The sequence below is a fragment of the Chenopodium album genome, chromosome 2 (assembly GCF_948465745.1).
Source record: "Chenopodium album chromosome 2, dcCheAlbu1.1, whole genome shotgun sequence".
In the NCBI taxonomy this organism is placed as follows: Eukaryota; Viridiplantae; Streptophyta; class Magnoliopsida; order Caryophyllales; family Amaranthaceae; genus Chenopodium; species Chenopodium album.
The window spans coordinates 943,473-959,312 of record NC_137835.1 but is presented as its reverse complement, the minus strand read 5'-3'; the positions used below and the strand labels follow the sequence as shown (position 1 = coordinate 959,312).

Here is a 15,840-nt window from a genome sequence, read left to right as displayed (position 1 = left end):
TAATTTCCTACTTTCTTAATTTTTCCTGTAAATTTTCAAGCCCAAGTTGTATTTTGTTTTACTAAAAGGGCATTCTTGTCATTTTTAGTTTCTTCCAAAACCTAGCATTTTATCATTAGGAGAAATAAACAGTAAACGATATATAAGACAACAAAGGTATATGTGGGATAAGTTGTCAAACCTATCATGATGCAAACACGATCGATTACATTATGGTTTTATTTTCTCAAAGTGATTTGGCAATTTTTATTATACGAGTAGTTGTACCTTATAAGATGAAATAAACAGGTTGTATGGTATGGTATGGTATTGTAAAAATGTTTAAGTAATCTACCCTTGAGCCTCGAAATTACAATTGTAATATCCCAATAGGCAAAGATGTTAGTATGTTATCATTATAAAGGCATCAGTGCATCACATATCAAAACAAAACATGCTGCAATCTTTGAAGATTGTTTAAACAAAATGTGTTTTGCATCCATTCGATTTTATATACGAAGGTGGCCTGTTTATGAAACATTGAGTCCCCAAATTCTTCAAATGGCACAACTAACAAACCGGAGTCCGGAGGGACGTTAATCACCATATCCAAAACCAGGCTAACCAGCAAAAAACTTTCTCTTCGCTGAATGTATGATATACAACTCTAGGGGCCGATTGTGAAAATTCCAATCTTTATACCAGTACAATATTTTGGGCCATCATAAATCATAATTCAGCTCATAGTAGAAGAACAGAGAAAACTCTTAAAAATCAGGAGTAATAATTGAATACATTTGCTTGTACCATTCACACAGACTACACAGTTAACTCTATATTAGTTATCGGAGACAATCTGGGCGCTTATAAGTCATAATTATTCATGGAAGAATGAAGATGCAACAAAATAGTAGAACAAAAGTAGCATAAAATCCATTCAACTGGCCTGTCTTCAAAACTGTATAATCGAACTCTTTTCTACAAGTTGTGGCGTAGCAATATTACCAATCACCGAACTTGGGCAAAATTTGTAGCTGTCTTGTAATTCTCTCACAACAGCTTCAAAATTCCAGTAACTTGCCCATATAAATTATTTACATGCCCATCAATCTACTAATCTATCCTGAGGCATGTCAACCCGTCGATGCAACGTAGCCCTATGTTTGCTGGTTGTGCTTGACATACTACAGATAAAAATCTTCGAAAAAGAAAACTAGAAAGACCAAGGAAAAATAATACACCTTCCCCTATATTTTCATTCCTATATCCAAGACTCTGTACATTATTCTCTATGTTTGCAGGTTATTTTTGCCTCCTTGCGCTTTCTTGTTCTTCCTTCGTATCTACTATGTATATCTTAGAAAGAATAAATAAAAAGTATATGTATGTTCTGAATCAAGAGAGGACTGAGGCGTATAAAATTGCCCTTTTCCGGTTGCTGAAGAAGCGAAATATAATTCCTTTGGAGACTTCTTAGAAGTGTTCCATGTGAAATTCATATTTAGTTGTACCTCTTTGATTATAATCATTGCAGAGTACCTTCAGTTCCTTGCCCAATACTGGTGCACCACAGTAGAAAACACCTTCTCCCAAGTTTCAAGAAATCATACAAGACAAATTAGAAATTATTTCAATTTAAAATCGAAGAGATTGTGACTTGTGAGCTTCATCTCAAATAAACACCTTCCTCTTAACTATTTAACATCTTCATAATCAATCCCACATACTAATTGTTTCGAAATTAGGTTCCATTTTGAAGAAAGGTGGTGCTTATGTATGTTCATCTAAGCTCAAAAGTTCATTTTCCTCCCCACAGCGTATGAGGAGGTTGCATTCTAACATTAGTGCCAAAGAATGTAAAACACTGGCTCAGGAACTTGCAAGCTTAATAATTTAAAATCATAAACAAATAAACGATCAAAATCCTGATTACTCACCTATTCTAGCATTTGCATGCTTGGAACCGATCTTAGATAGAACCTTTTTCCAATTTGGTCTTGCAAAATGGGTACGGACCTGCCAGGAAAATGGATATTATAAGGGCTAACACTATAGATCATATGTGAATTTGTGTGCAATGCTACATGGACAACAGAGATACATAAGATAGAAAGATTAACGACGATGTGATCCCATCTATCTGTTTAGTATCAATGCCATACATGAAAATGGGAAGAAAAATCATTCTGTATATACCTTGGTGCCAGAAACAATATCCACCCCATTTTTGGCATGGTTGAGTGCTGCGACCATGGTGATTAGCGCAGAGCGTGCATCTCCTTCCTCGTATACACTGGTCAAATAGTTGTGCATCTCAATAACACCCTGTGTCCAAAACAGCAAAAAGCTCATTAAATGCCTTAGAGAAACAATTATATAAGGCTGGAATGAAACTATGGCTTTTGACTTTACTCTCTGATCAAGCTCCGCAACTTCATTCATGACTCCTTTGAACCAATCAAATGAGCCTTGCTCCCTAGTTACCCAATAAAAGTAGGCATTTGTGGTCCTGAAGGGCTTTTTTTGCTTTGGGAAGCCCTTATCAGTGAGATCTGGTACTGGGTAAAGATCAGCAGCTTTTTCCTGATCATTGAAAACACAGAAAACGCACGTTCAAATCTCCATGAGGCTATCAGCATCACAAAATTAAGTGATGTCCACGATCTACCCAGCAACACAATCATAAACTCAATCAACAAATAGATAAATCATTATATAATGCCTTTTTACTCAGAGGTGAATAAGTACTTACTTCCTCCTCCTCCTTTTTGACTATGTTGTTAAGCAGATCTTTCAGGATACTAATGAATGGTGTTGCTCCAATACCAAGACCAACAAGGAGGAGAACATCATATTTACTGTAATCTTGTGCTGGAGCACCGTATGGCCCGTCTATCAGCAGCTTTGGCAAACTGGCGGAAGAATAAAGTTTCAGACTACATATAATCTTCTACAGTCAGTCAGTCACTAAAACCCAAAAACTAGCAAATAGAAAAAAGACCTTTTCTTAGTAGTTTCATCAACTCTAAGAAGCCCACTTATCCCAGCTGGAAGATTGTCACAAGCCGGTTTAAAAATAGCCTGTAGTTCCTCTGTCCAGTCCCCAAGCTTCCGAACATGGATACTGAGATAATCGTCTCCAGGAGCAGAAGTAATTGAAAATGGGTGCCTAGAAGATGGTCATAATTAGCTAAACAGGAGCAGATGTAATTGAAAAGGGGTGCCTGGACTGGCACATAATTTGCATGAAAGATAGCCAAACATTCTGTAATCTGAAACAAGAGAAGCATTGACTAGATAACAAATGAAGTTGAAGCTAAGTTATTATCAAGTTACCATTCAAAGGGAGAGACAGCAGGGCACTGCACAAACATGTACTGCCCACTCTTGTATCGAAACTGCTGAGGCTTTGTCATTTGCAGTGTGAGAACATTTCCAGTATAAATCGCCAACTAATTAGAAAGTAATGAACAGGAAGAAAAGTTAGCACAAAAGAAGCTGGGTCATAGGTGTAATTCCGCAGGAAATTTTCTTAATGGGAGCTTGAAATAGTACTAAGCTAACCTTCAAAAGGTCGACCGAGTATAATCCAGATCGAAAGTATCTCAAAGTCCTTTCACCGGCATACATCAAAACTGGAACAGCAAGATACATCCAAGTCTGGAACAATGGATACCCAAATTCTTCATTAGAATAATCAATAAATTAAAGTCTTAATTTCATAAGTAGGGTCGGCAACATGAACCAAAAGTGATTATTTCATGAGTCATCAACAACAATCTTCATTAAACTAAACACTAATAAAAACGAAATAATCAATATGAATAATTAGTCACAGAAGGATTACCGTCTTTTTGTACCATTTATGGACAAGGTAAAGTTCTATCCCATGGATAAGCAAACAAATGTAAACGATGACCAGACAGTGGTGTGAATACCAAAAGGCATTATATCCTGTGAGCCTATCAAAGGGCTTGGGCAGCTTAATATCACCACGTCTAAAGTATCGAGTAGCCAGAGTAAAAGCTATTGCCATCAAGACGACCATTATGAGCCCTGTTATACCCTCAACACCTTTTACTAAATCTCCGTATGTGGGTTTTGTTTTACCAAAGTCACTCAAGTAGAGAACATAGTCTTGTGGTGATGACCTCTCCAGTCTCACAAAATCACATGCAAGATGATTTCCAACATGAAGGATGACACCGAGCACAATAGCCGCAGCAATTGTCTGCATAGTTGAAAAGGTATAATTTAACAAGACAATTAGATAGGGTAATAAAGACCATTTTGAATATGAATTTTGCAAGACTTGCCATGTAAGTGAACTAATTATATCCTTCATTATTTAATCTCCTACCTAGGATCATTTCATGCAGCTTCATTTTAACAGCTACAGAGAGTTCTGATAAAGAGAAAGTCACTGCCTAAGCAGGGAGTATAAACCAATTTACATAATTATAAATATAAAAGAACAGAGGCGAGAAAAAATAATTATACAACATTAAGATGACTGTCAAGTTGTCAAAGATAGGGTAAGATTTTGGTTCATGCATTTAAAATCAATCTGTTGTTTAGTTTTGCTAGCCATTGCTAAATTTCGTTTGCTCATACTTCAATTCAAAGCATGTAAATGAAGATGATGCAAAAAATTTCATGATGAGAAGACTGAAGAAAAAATACATACGATATTAAGGTACAATAACACAACATGATAAGAACAGTAAAGGTCGACCATAAGTGATCTAAGTATAGAATAAGTCATGTTATTGTCATTGATGTTTGATTGTTACCTAACCATATTGTAGAGCAAATACTGAAATGAATAAACTATTGTCTGTTAAGGTCAAGCTGGAAGCAGCAATGTCAAATTTTCATGGATTCTGCATTAAAATGATTAATAATTTCTCTTAAGTCCTAATACCCTTATGCTTGTTCAGAGTTTCATCAACCACCTAAATGCCAGAAGCATTCATTAAGTAAAGGGGTGATTTGGTTTCTCCCCATCTCAAGACAGTCCAATGTTTACTGAATCATGTCAAGGTTATTGTACCATTTCAAGGTGATGAAATGCAGAGACGAGAAAATTAACAGAAAATGTTAGGTAAGAAATAGGAAAAGAGAAAAAAAGTTTAAATTACCAAGAAAAAAAAAGTTGTTTTGAACCCAATATAGAAATTTTGATACGTAGTAACTTTATGGAACCACATTACAAGCATGAAAAACATTACTTTGTAAGTGACGATGGGTTTACATCTTATGAGGTTCCCACCAAATCACTAAGGGTGAGATTAATTATTCAACAAAAGCTTGACTTTATTATGCATCTTTAGTGATCACCAACCATTTAAGCATACACACAAACTAGTACAACTGAGGAAAAGGTCAAACCAATGGTGCTGACTTTCACATTAGAAAGCAAACTTGGGTCCCCCCCCCCCCCCCCCCCCCCCACACTCACCCACACACACATAATAACTTATAAAACAAGCATTAAAAAAGCCAAGTGTAGTAGGTATACCTTATGGAAGTTGATATTGTCGTCAAAAGGCACAGTGTAAGCCAGCCTAGTAGACCTAAGCCAAGTTATGGTGTTTCTACACACTGGAAACAGTATCAAAGCCATGTTAAGCTTTAAGGTTTCAGCTGCACCTTTCGCGGTGGTAAGGCAATAACCCATAACTTGAAACGCGGCTTTGTTTCTGTACTGAAGGAACTTCCAAACAAACAAGCTGATCATTATCAAAATCCAGAGACTTAAAACCCAAATCCTCTTCCAATTATCTTGTAAGAAATAGAACATATTTGTTTTCATCTTTTGCATTGGAGTCTTATATCTAAGTCCTTGTAAATTTTGGCTCAAGGCTTGGCTTGTATAGCTGAGTGCCTGACTATAGCTCAAGTATGTGTCTTTTTGCAACAAAAGTGTCTCCAGCTGCCATAACTGTATTTTTATTAAAGCAAACAATAAATCAGTTAATAAAGGAACACATGTAGCAAAATTATTCAAGTTAGGAGTCCATTTCTCATGATGCAATAATTCCATTATGGGTATCAACTTTAAGTGTTTGGATTTACACGTGGCAGAACACATCAGATATGTACTACATTTGTGTTTGCATCTCTAGTTTACAATGAATAAAGTCCTGGAATAATACAAGACTTTTTATTATAAAAAATAAATAAATAAATAAAAAGCGAAAATTAACATAATGGTATAGTTTACAATAAATAAATGGACAGGCGGCTAGATTACCAATATAGATGAAAGTTTGGTGGCATTCAAATGCCATAATGGTAACTAATGACTGAAATTGAATTACTAGTATTTAACTAATTAAGTTTCTAGTTACAGACTGCAGAGTATAAAAATGATCAAGCAAAATTGTTTTCAATCATACAAGGAAACTAATCAAATTTGTTTTCTGCATAAAAGGTCAGGAATTTCTACCGATGGAGTATGGGGATGCTTTTTCCCTTGTATAAAGAAGATCCAAAGTATAGAAACTCTTACCTATGTATTGTATACGTCATTACAAAAAAAAAAAAAAAAAAATAATAAATAAATAAATAAAAATAAAAAAATAAAAAAATAATATTATAAGTTATAAGGTAGTAGTTTGAAACCATTGCACACTACTCAATTTATTGTGAGATATTGAGAGTTAGAGTAACAACAACTTAAAAAAGGATCAGTCTACGATTAAGAAATTTCGTCTAAACTCTAAAAATGGACAATTTAACATATAATTTTAAAGCAATTAACTGGAAAATCAAAACAAGTAGAGAAAAAAAAGAATGGCAACACAGTCAATCACTTTTATTTAATTTTTTTAATTGCAACTGTAGAAAAATTAACCCAACAACCATGTGGGAAAAGAAAGAAAGAAAAGAAAAAGAATGAGAACATAGAACCGTAATAATCACGGACTGCTTTAAAGAGACATTTACACAAAATCTGGGACAGTAATTAAAGCTTAATCGTATGAATTGGGTTTTGTGTTTAGCCCGTGAAGCGTTCAAAAACACGCCAACTAGCTTCCTGCAAGTGCGCAATTTTCTTCATGCCCCCTTTTATGTCAACCATGACTTTCAAAAAGTCCAAATCATAACCATTGCTACTTTCTCTCAATCTTTAGTAAATCTCACTTTAGTTATAAAAAATTTACTGGTAATCAAACTTAATCATTACTCCGTATCGTTTCAGTTCTTCAATCTCTTACTAGTTGACAGTTTGTCAGTTGTGACATTTGACTTTTCGAAATCGAAATTCATCAATTTTAATCACTCTCTGCTATTTATATTATCATTGATTTTCATAGATTTTTATTTATGCTTGTTTTTATTTTCACAATATCAAAGGTACAATTTGGCAACCATGAAAATAGAGTAATTAATCTATAATAGGAGCACATGTGAACCTACTACGTATTAAACATTTTGGTAAAGATGACACAAAAGTTGTGCCTTGTGTCATCGTGCATGGGAATAGGTTGGGCACAGTATACTGGCCACTGTCATGAGTCTCATGACATGTTGTGTGTTGCTACCATTTTCAGAAGGAAAACCCAAGCCAATTTGCCCTGTAATTAGTGCAGAATAAGAGTATTTGCTAATGCATGGTAGTACTAGGCAAGCTTTCTATGACCGATAGAGAATTTCCCAAGAAGATATGAACACACAGAAGTAGTCGCGTAATAAGTTGAAGTGGATAGTATATGTACTCCGTACCTCAATATATCCAAGACCTTCTGGATCCAGTTCTTCCATGATTAAAGCTGCATATTCCTCAGCTTGGTCTTGTAATCTTGACAACTTATTTGCTGATGCACTCAATGTTATGATCTACACCAAAGTAAAACCAATTTTAATTTCTATGTTCATATTAAATACTTCTAGAAAATTAACTTTTAAAAGTATAAAATTTTAAACCAATTTTTTTTTTCCGGTTTATTACCCAATAATTACAGTATTTTCTAGGTAATCAGTGATTACTGTAAATTAGTCAGATTAAGAAATCAATAATCTGATTACTAACCAATTTATCTACGTCTCTCTAATATTTTTCAATGCAGTTGGACATAAATCATAGTCATTAACCTACCTGACTATATGACAAATTGTATAAAGAATTTTAAGATAAAGCAAACCAGGGAAAAATTTTACAAATGACGTGCTTCAGATTCAACAAAAAAAAACAAATAGAATATTCTTGTACAGTTTTTTTTTTTTTAATTAATGACTCTCAACTAGTTTACCAACTCCGACGCTTCCAATAAGGAATAAACTCAACGATATACTGAAAAATAAAGGTGATTGGACATTTGAACTAAACCCAAAAAAGGCTAAAAATAAGAGATTGGAAAAAATCTTGTAACAAATAAATACGTATTAAATTTAAGCAATAGATTTAGCATCAAAAGATCAGAAGTTAGAAATATTTAGCCAATTTAGACATTACATGCAAAAGATCTATGCTACTTGACTAGTCATATAAAACTTAAAAAGTACTCCATATTCTATGAAGCCTACGTGCCACGTGACTCTCTTTAATAATTAATATACTTCATATAAGGGAAAAAACACATAATAATTATTTTTACAGTTTATACAAATTTGTTTAATGCAAAGTATATACTCCCTCCGTGTTTTAATAAGTGTTACAATTGACCAAACACGTATGTCGAGACACGACTAATAACATGTTAATAAAATTATAGGAAAATTCATATTATAAAAGTATACTTCCTTCGTTTTCTTTTACTTGTAACACTTCCTTAAAAAGGAAATGTCACAATACTTGCAACACACTATAAAAAGGAAAGTTATCTTAGGGAAAAACTATACTATTTCCCTTATTTAAAGCACATGTCCCGCTAAATTACACTCCTAACAACCACTCATCCCATTTTAAAGTGTATTATATCATGTGAACCCCACATTTCTTAAATACCGTGAAAAAGTGTGTGTTGCATCTAAAAGAAAACGGAGGAAGTATATCATAACAAATCCAACAATGTATTATACAATATCGTTTGTTTTTTATATATTAGTGAATTGATTAAGTCAAAATCATTAAGTGAATAGTGGAATAAGGGTAAATTCAAGTTGATCTCTGAGATAAATGATGTGAATAAATCTCCTCTCACAATTTATTAATTTATGTTTAGTTTTTAAATGATAAAAGTAAAATAACAAAATGGCACAGATTTCAACACATAAAGTTGTAAGAGGAGATAAATTAGATTGTTAATCTCTGAGATCAACTGGGGCTCCCTCGTGGAATAATACTTATTAAAACGCGGAGGGAGTAATGTTTTATTTTTTGCATTATTGATGCATGATTTACCCAAATAATTCTAGTCAGACTGTCTAAGCCAAAATTAGTAAGTGTATTTTCTAATAAAACATGTTTGCCTAACTTAATTAGCAACACAATTAATCGTCACACCAAATCTACTGTATATATCCATGTACAGATGTACTGTATATAAGTTCACATGCATGATTTATCCAAAAACAAAATCACATGCATGAAATTATTCTATTTGTGTACTATCTCATAAATAATCTGATAGAATAATTAATTTCATAGCAATTACGAAAGAAAAGAAATCCGTGACCATGTTTGCCTAAACTTAGCAAGCACATCCATGCACTACTAATAACACTGTCTAGTACTACTAACCTAGATTATTCAACAAAAGAAATCAGCACGAAATTTCCAAATGATGGTAAATAGGATGCTTGAGAACATGGGAAGCGTATGTAAGACATGATGAAATGCTCAAAATCAACCATATAATATATAAAAATGTGTATATATATATACATTAATAACATTATCATAAAATCATCATCAACCCAAATATACCAATAGTAATTGGAGTTGGTAGATCATTAGTTTGAAATTGTAGACTGAAGTAATCCCAGCCACAAAAATGGGCCTAACCTTTAATTAATTTAACCATAATAAAAACACATAGTTAGCCGACCATTTTTAAGCTGACCCCTCTTTTTTCTCATTTTCTCTCACCTAAATTCTGCTATGCACAAATGTAAAGTTGACAAGCGCGATCGAAGGAGTCAGCGGCTAATAAATATTAGGTCGCCGAACAAGACAGAGTGTTAAGTTATCCTATTACTTTCATGCCTAGTTATGCCTCCTACCATCTTCATGTGAGACATTCATATTTTATTAAGCACAAATTAATTAATCAACTTATTAATGAATGATATATGTAAGATTAGTAGTGATCAAAAGTATCTTTGAAAATCTGTTATGCAGTACAAATTTGCGGAATTTTTGTCAATAATTATTCATTAGTTATACTCCTTTTAAAACTTTTGAGAATTAAATATTTCATCTTTTTACAAGTAAATATTTAAGTACTCCATAATAATAATTCTGATATTTTGAAGATCATCTTGTTTATTAATTATGTGGTCAATTTAGTAACTTCAACCATCTTTACATACGTAATATAAACAAACTTATGAATATATCTTTTTTAAAAATAAAAAAAAAAAATTATGAATATAAACAGGATATACCTCTTTTACTTCTTCTTCTGTCAGTTGGCCATCTTCATTTTTATCCACCCTGTCAAATTAGAAACTACTCCGTAAGAGAAACAATTAAATTAAAATAAAGATTAATTAATAGTTTAGACTTTGGCCTTCTCTCAAGCAGTGAAGGGTATTTTCAAATCTATACAAAAATCAAGCAAACTTCAATGCTTTACATAATACTAGTCTTACTCTCTTAACGTATGTAAGACAGCAAGAGTATGTACTAGTCTTACCGGCTAAGTTTGATCAATTAAAGAATATGCAAGAAATGTCACTGTCTACACTAATCATTCCCTGTTTTCAAGGGTGCATGGATTAATAAATAAGTGCATCAAGGAAGCATTATCTCTTAATTTCATTGGTGGCATACAATAATTATTTTCCCTAATATAAATGGTTGAGCATTATTATCATGGTTAATTTTTGACCCTTTTTCTTTTCCCTTTCACTTTTTTTTTTTTTTTTTTTTTTTTTTTTTTTTTTTTGAGGGAACACTTTCAGTTCCATTTGAGAAAGACGTTTAATAATATTCCTGTGTTATAAACTTATCAAAGAAGTGAGGAATGTAGGGTCCTTTTAAATTACCATATGTTTACCTAATCTGTCTTCTAGATTTATGATACACTTCAAGGCTACAAGCTACCAAAAAAATTGCATGTTTTTTTCCCTTTCTTTACCTAATCTCTTAGATATTTGTCAAACATCGGACAATATGTTAACACTTCAATTCCTTCAAAGATCAACCAATTCTCATATGCTTAAAAAAATTCTTGATAAATTATACTCCCTCCGTTTTTAAATACTTGCTCCATTTTTCCATGCGCGGAATTTTAAGATAAATTGGAGAAAGTAATAAAATATGGAGGTAGTGGGGTAGTTGAGAAAATAAAAAATTGTAAAAAGCAAAAGTAGTGGAAGAATAGGAGGAGAGAGAGTATTATGTTGGGTCCACTAACTATGAGAATTGAATTAAATATTGTAAAAGGTTTCCAAAAAAGGAAATTGAGCAAGTGTTTAAAAACGGCCGGAAAAGGAAAGTTGAGCAAGTATTTAAAAACGGAGGGAGTAATTCCTAAGGTGGTAACTAGCATGCTTGTATTGATGAGAAGAATCAATATGGTACGAGTAGTTTATTAAGGAAACAAAAGATTATTTTTGGAAAAGCATAATCCCTCTAAATAAATTTGATAGTTTTGTTGCTAAGTAAGTTTTTTCACCCCTAAATTAAAAAATGAGACAATTTTTATAAAATGGTTGCAATAAGAAAGTGTGAAAAACTTAAGAAGAAAGGGAGTATACAACTGTATAAGTGTAACAAACTTACAACTTTCACCATCTTATACTCTTATGATATTATCAGTAAAATGTTTGGAAAAGGACCAAAATACCCTTGATTCCACCCTTTCACATGTTTTTACTTCCAAAGAGTATCTATCTCCTTGTGTAAATTTGGTCACTTGATCCATCAAACAGCAAAAGTAACCTCTAATCCTCTATAGTTGGAGTTGTTACCTAACATGTAACAAAATGACCAAAATATCCTTTTATAATGCATATTGTATTAATGGTACTACTTTGTACATTAGACTGCTAATGACCCCAATAATAGCCAACCATATGCATCATCATATAACGTTGGGATTGTAATTAGTGGGACAATCATTAGCTTCAAAAAAAAAACATTAACCAATACTACATTATTTTAGTATCATTAATTAATTGCAACAAATCAATCAATTTAAAAAAAACATTGTGTACGTGTCAACGGGGATGATATGAAATAGTTACGACTTACGACTTACGACTTACGACTTACATTACCTTACATGACTATGGTCACTCTCAAACACGCCAAAATAAAACCGGAAGAAAAAGTTTAAAAGCAGAAATTTAAAATTAAAAAGAAGAAAAACACGAGTAATTAAATACTGTAAATTACTTACATGTCAAAGAAGATCTGAAGACGAGAATCAAAGCTCTGATCTGTAATCTGAGACCAATACTCATACAATTCTTCCTTGCTAATCTTCTCCACCTTCAACCTCCTCCTCCTGCTCAAAGCGTCGAACATCTCCAACGCGAATTCCTCCGAATTTTTCATCCCTAATCCACAATTCAATTCAATTAACGAAATCTCATAAACAATAATTACAACTAAACTTCGTTAATTGATGCTCTTAAAATTTAATAAATTAAATTTAATTATTTTTACCAATGCATTCAGCGAAGTCAGTGCGATAAAGAAAATCATCTTTGGCTAATCTGGTGAAATTGTCTTCGACTTTACACCAACTAACACTTCCTTTGTTACTAATAAATCTAAGCCCCTTGAGAGCTCTATGCGCACCAGACCGAGTTCGATTGAGTTGAGCCTGCACTTTCCTTCGATTCCTCGCCGCAATCGCCGGGTCAACTGCCGACTCAGACGACCCTTTCATCGAAGCCGAGTAGTTCAAGAACTTTCCAGAGAATCGCTTCGTCAACTGCGCTGAAAACGACTGCTTCGCTTTGCTTATCTCCGCCTTCAACTCCTGCGAAAACTGCCGTATTCGGCTGCTCGACGACGTTGTTCGCCGAATCGTCGGAGTTCGAGACCTCGACGCCGGAATCTCAATTCCTCCGATGGAAGACGACGCGGAATTCGGAACAGCTGATGATGTTGACGCCACATTTACCGACGCCGGCACCGGAGGTGTCGCCGCCGGTTCCACACTCCGGAGAATGATAGTCTCGTCATCTTCGATATCGAGAGTAACCTCGACGAATTCATCGGCGTTTGAACGTGGAGTGGAATATCCCGACGTAGTGACGTCACTTCTCGGCGAAGATCCGGTACTCATCGCCACCGACGGCGTCCGGATGTTGTCGGAGGCCCACCGCCGGAGTTCGTGCCTTGCATATCCTCTCATTATTTTATTATTATTTTTATTATTTAATCAAATAAAAAAAATGGAAAATAAAATCAATAACTACTACCACCACCAGAAAAATCCTTCACCATTGAAAAAATCATCGAAAACGCGTGCTGTATTCTGAAGATGGAGATTGAGGAGAGAGAAAGTGGTGGAAGCACTGTTTCTCTCTCTAGAATAAGGGAGGTTTTCTCTCTCTAGAGTGTGAGTGGAGGGATGGGTGGATTGGATGAAAGAGAGAAGATGGTTGAACAGAGAAAAATGGGACAGAAGAAAAACAAAAAAAAAAGGGAAAAGAAAAAAGGGAGGGAGAAAGGTGGTGGAAACGACAATAAGGAATTATTTGAAAAAGGAAAATTAGGAAATGAAGTGGAGTTTAAGAAAGGTGGGTCTTTTTATATAAGCGAGGGTGGAGGAGGAGAGGGACCGTGTGAGTTTAGGACATTTGCTAGTTGAGAATTGAGATGGAGTTACGGGGATGTAATGTTGAGTCAAGTCGAATTGAGTCGAGTCCGTCAACTATCTTTTGACAATGCGTTTTTGAGGGAAGAAGTGGAATCATGAGTATGATGACTTGTGACTTTGTGAGCTAGCTACTCATACTCATGTGGCGAGGAGCCGAGGAGATGGTTGAAAATAAAATATGCACTTTTATTATAGGTCTGTATTTTTTTTTGGGTGATCAAAATTAAGTGTCTGTTTTTATTTAAAAGTTGTACTTTTCTACAATATTATTCTCTTTTTGATGATTTGTCATTCTTTTTCTTTTCTGTACTTTAACATCAATTTCCAATACTTTTTCTCTCTTAATTACCAATCACTTTTTCTTTCTCTCTAACCCCACATGCATATTTATACTTTCAATTATTAGTTTTAAGGAATCTTTAACTTTCTTAATTCCCGTGCAAAATAAGAAATAGGCATGTAATAAAGGGACGGAAGGAGTACATGATTTTATGGCTTATCAACGGCATGTGTAGCTACGTTTATGAAAAGATAAGAGTAACATTTTTATTGATCTTAAGGAAAACATATTGTAGATTCAGAACAGCTTGCGCTTTATGGATAATAACACTTGAGAAAAAAAATTACTTATAAAATTGAGTTTTTTCCTATTAAATTTATCCACTTGACCCTTTTAAAATTTATCAAATGTATTTTGACCCCGTTAAATAAATTTTATGGATCTGTCACTGACTTTCGGACCAATCACAAAAACTATATTGAGTGTCTCTTACAATTCTAATGTTATCTCCCTCAAAACTCACAAATGAGAAATACACAAAGAATCTTATATATCTTAATAATAACACTTGATGTGGCTAGGATTAACCCTGAGAAGTTTATATAATACTCTCTACTTAAATGGAATCGGAGTCGTGGAAGCCGAAAAACCCCTAACCCCTACTTATCAAAAGCACGTACCCTTCTTCACGACTTCATCTGGTCAAGCACACTAGATAGAAACTCAAAAGACCATCTCAGAACGTACATTTAAGTAACTCCCCTTTTGTTAGGTGCAACCGTGCAAGTGTAAATAGTTTTTGTCCCACGTTGAACAAGAAAGCAAAGGGTTTTCTGTTTATAACCCAAGCGGCCAAGTGGACTACTACTCTTATTGCTAATTTATTTTAAGATAGAACCTCATTGTTGGCTCTAGTTTGTGGGATTTTAGGCTTCTCTCCCATCTATTATAACAATGATTTATTTTGTACAAGGGGAGTTTTTTCCCGAGTTTTTAGAGAGCCACGTAGGATCTAATTTTCTCTGCGCGCCATGTAGGATTATAAATCTTAGTAGTAGCCAATTAAATAAGAGATTATTATTTTTTTTTTGAATTAAATAATTTAAATGCCATGTAAGCAAATTTGGCGAATGAGATTTTTAAGTTTAAATTAATTAAATATTATATATTATCTTTTAATATTAGAAATTTTATCTAAATATATAACCAATTTTAGGCTCATAAATACAAAAAAAAAAAAAAAAAAAAAAAAAAAACATTATTTAAAAAAAAAAATCAAACAAACCGTGCATCGCACGGGCTTCATCTAGTTTCTTTTGATGAAGAATGAAATAGTGGCTTGTGAATACAATCGATAGGTTGTAGTTTGTATTGCCTTATATAGTTAGATTGTGGCTCATTATGGAAAGAAAAAAAAATCAGATATTTTCCTTCAAAATTGTATTATTGCCTATTTTCACATTGTGAAAGTATATTAGTTCCATTTTTGGTGTGTTCAGTTTTTGATATCCTTTCACAAATATATTATCCATTTTATCCTTAATAATATTTTATAAGAAGTATTTGCAATTGTTACCCAATCACCAACAATAGTAAAGTATGTAGTTTTGGTAGCTTATCCCTCATACATTT

General features: G+C 33.6%; 1 protein-coding gene across 1 annotated transcript; it reads right to left on the bottom strand.

Annotated features, from left to right (window-relative positions):
• Positions 1-800: 800 nt before the first annotated feature.
• On the bottom strand, positions 801-13,881 carry LOC145592185 (respiratory burst oxidase homolog protein A-like). The gene is made up of 14 exons (XM_081648647.1): positions 12,764-13,881; positions 12,495-12,654; positions 10,534-10,582; positions 7,711-7,824; positions 5,501-5,923; positions 3,827-4,210; positions 3,544-3,639; positions 3,316-3,431; positions 2,981-3,148; positions 2,732-2,891; positions 2,392-2,562; positions 2,176-2,304; positions 1,917-1,995; positions 801-1,562 (listed from the first exon to the last, which is right to left on the bottom strand). The coding sequence occupies exons 1-14, from the start codon at positions 13,458-13,460 to the stop codon at positions 1,453-1,455; spliced, it is 2,856 nt and encodes a 951-aa protein (XP_081504773.1). The 5' UTR covers positions 13,461-13,881; the 3' UTR covers positions 801-1,452.
• Positions 13,882-15,840: the final 1,959 nt, after the last annotated feature.

Excerpts from the sequence above, each read along its gene's own strand:
- LOC145592185 (XM_081648647.1), bottom strand. The coding sequence starts at position 13,460 with ATGAGAGGATATGCAAGGCACGAACTCCGGCGGTGGGCCTCCGACAAC. Across the intron at positions 10,583-12,494 it reads CTTCAGATCTTCTTTGACAT|GGTGGATAAAAATGAAGATG; the intron begins GTAAGTAATTTA and ends CTAATTTGACAG. Across the intron at positions 3,432-3,543 it reads ACTCGGTCGACCTTTTGAAG|TTGGCGATTTATACTGGAAA; the intron begins GTTAGCTTAGTA and ends CTTTCTAATTAG.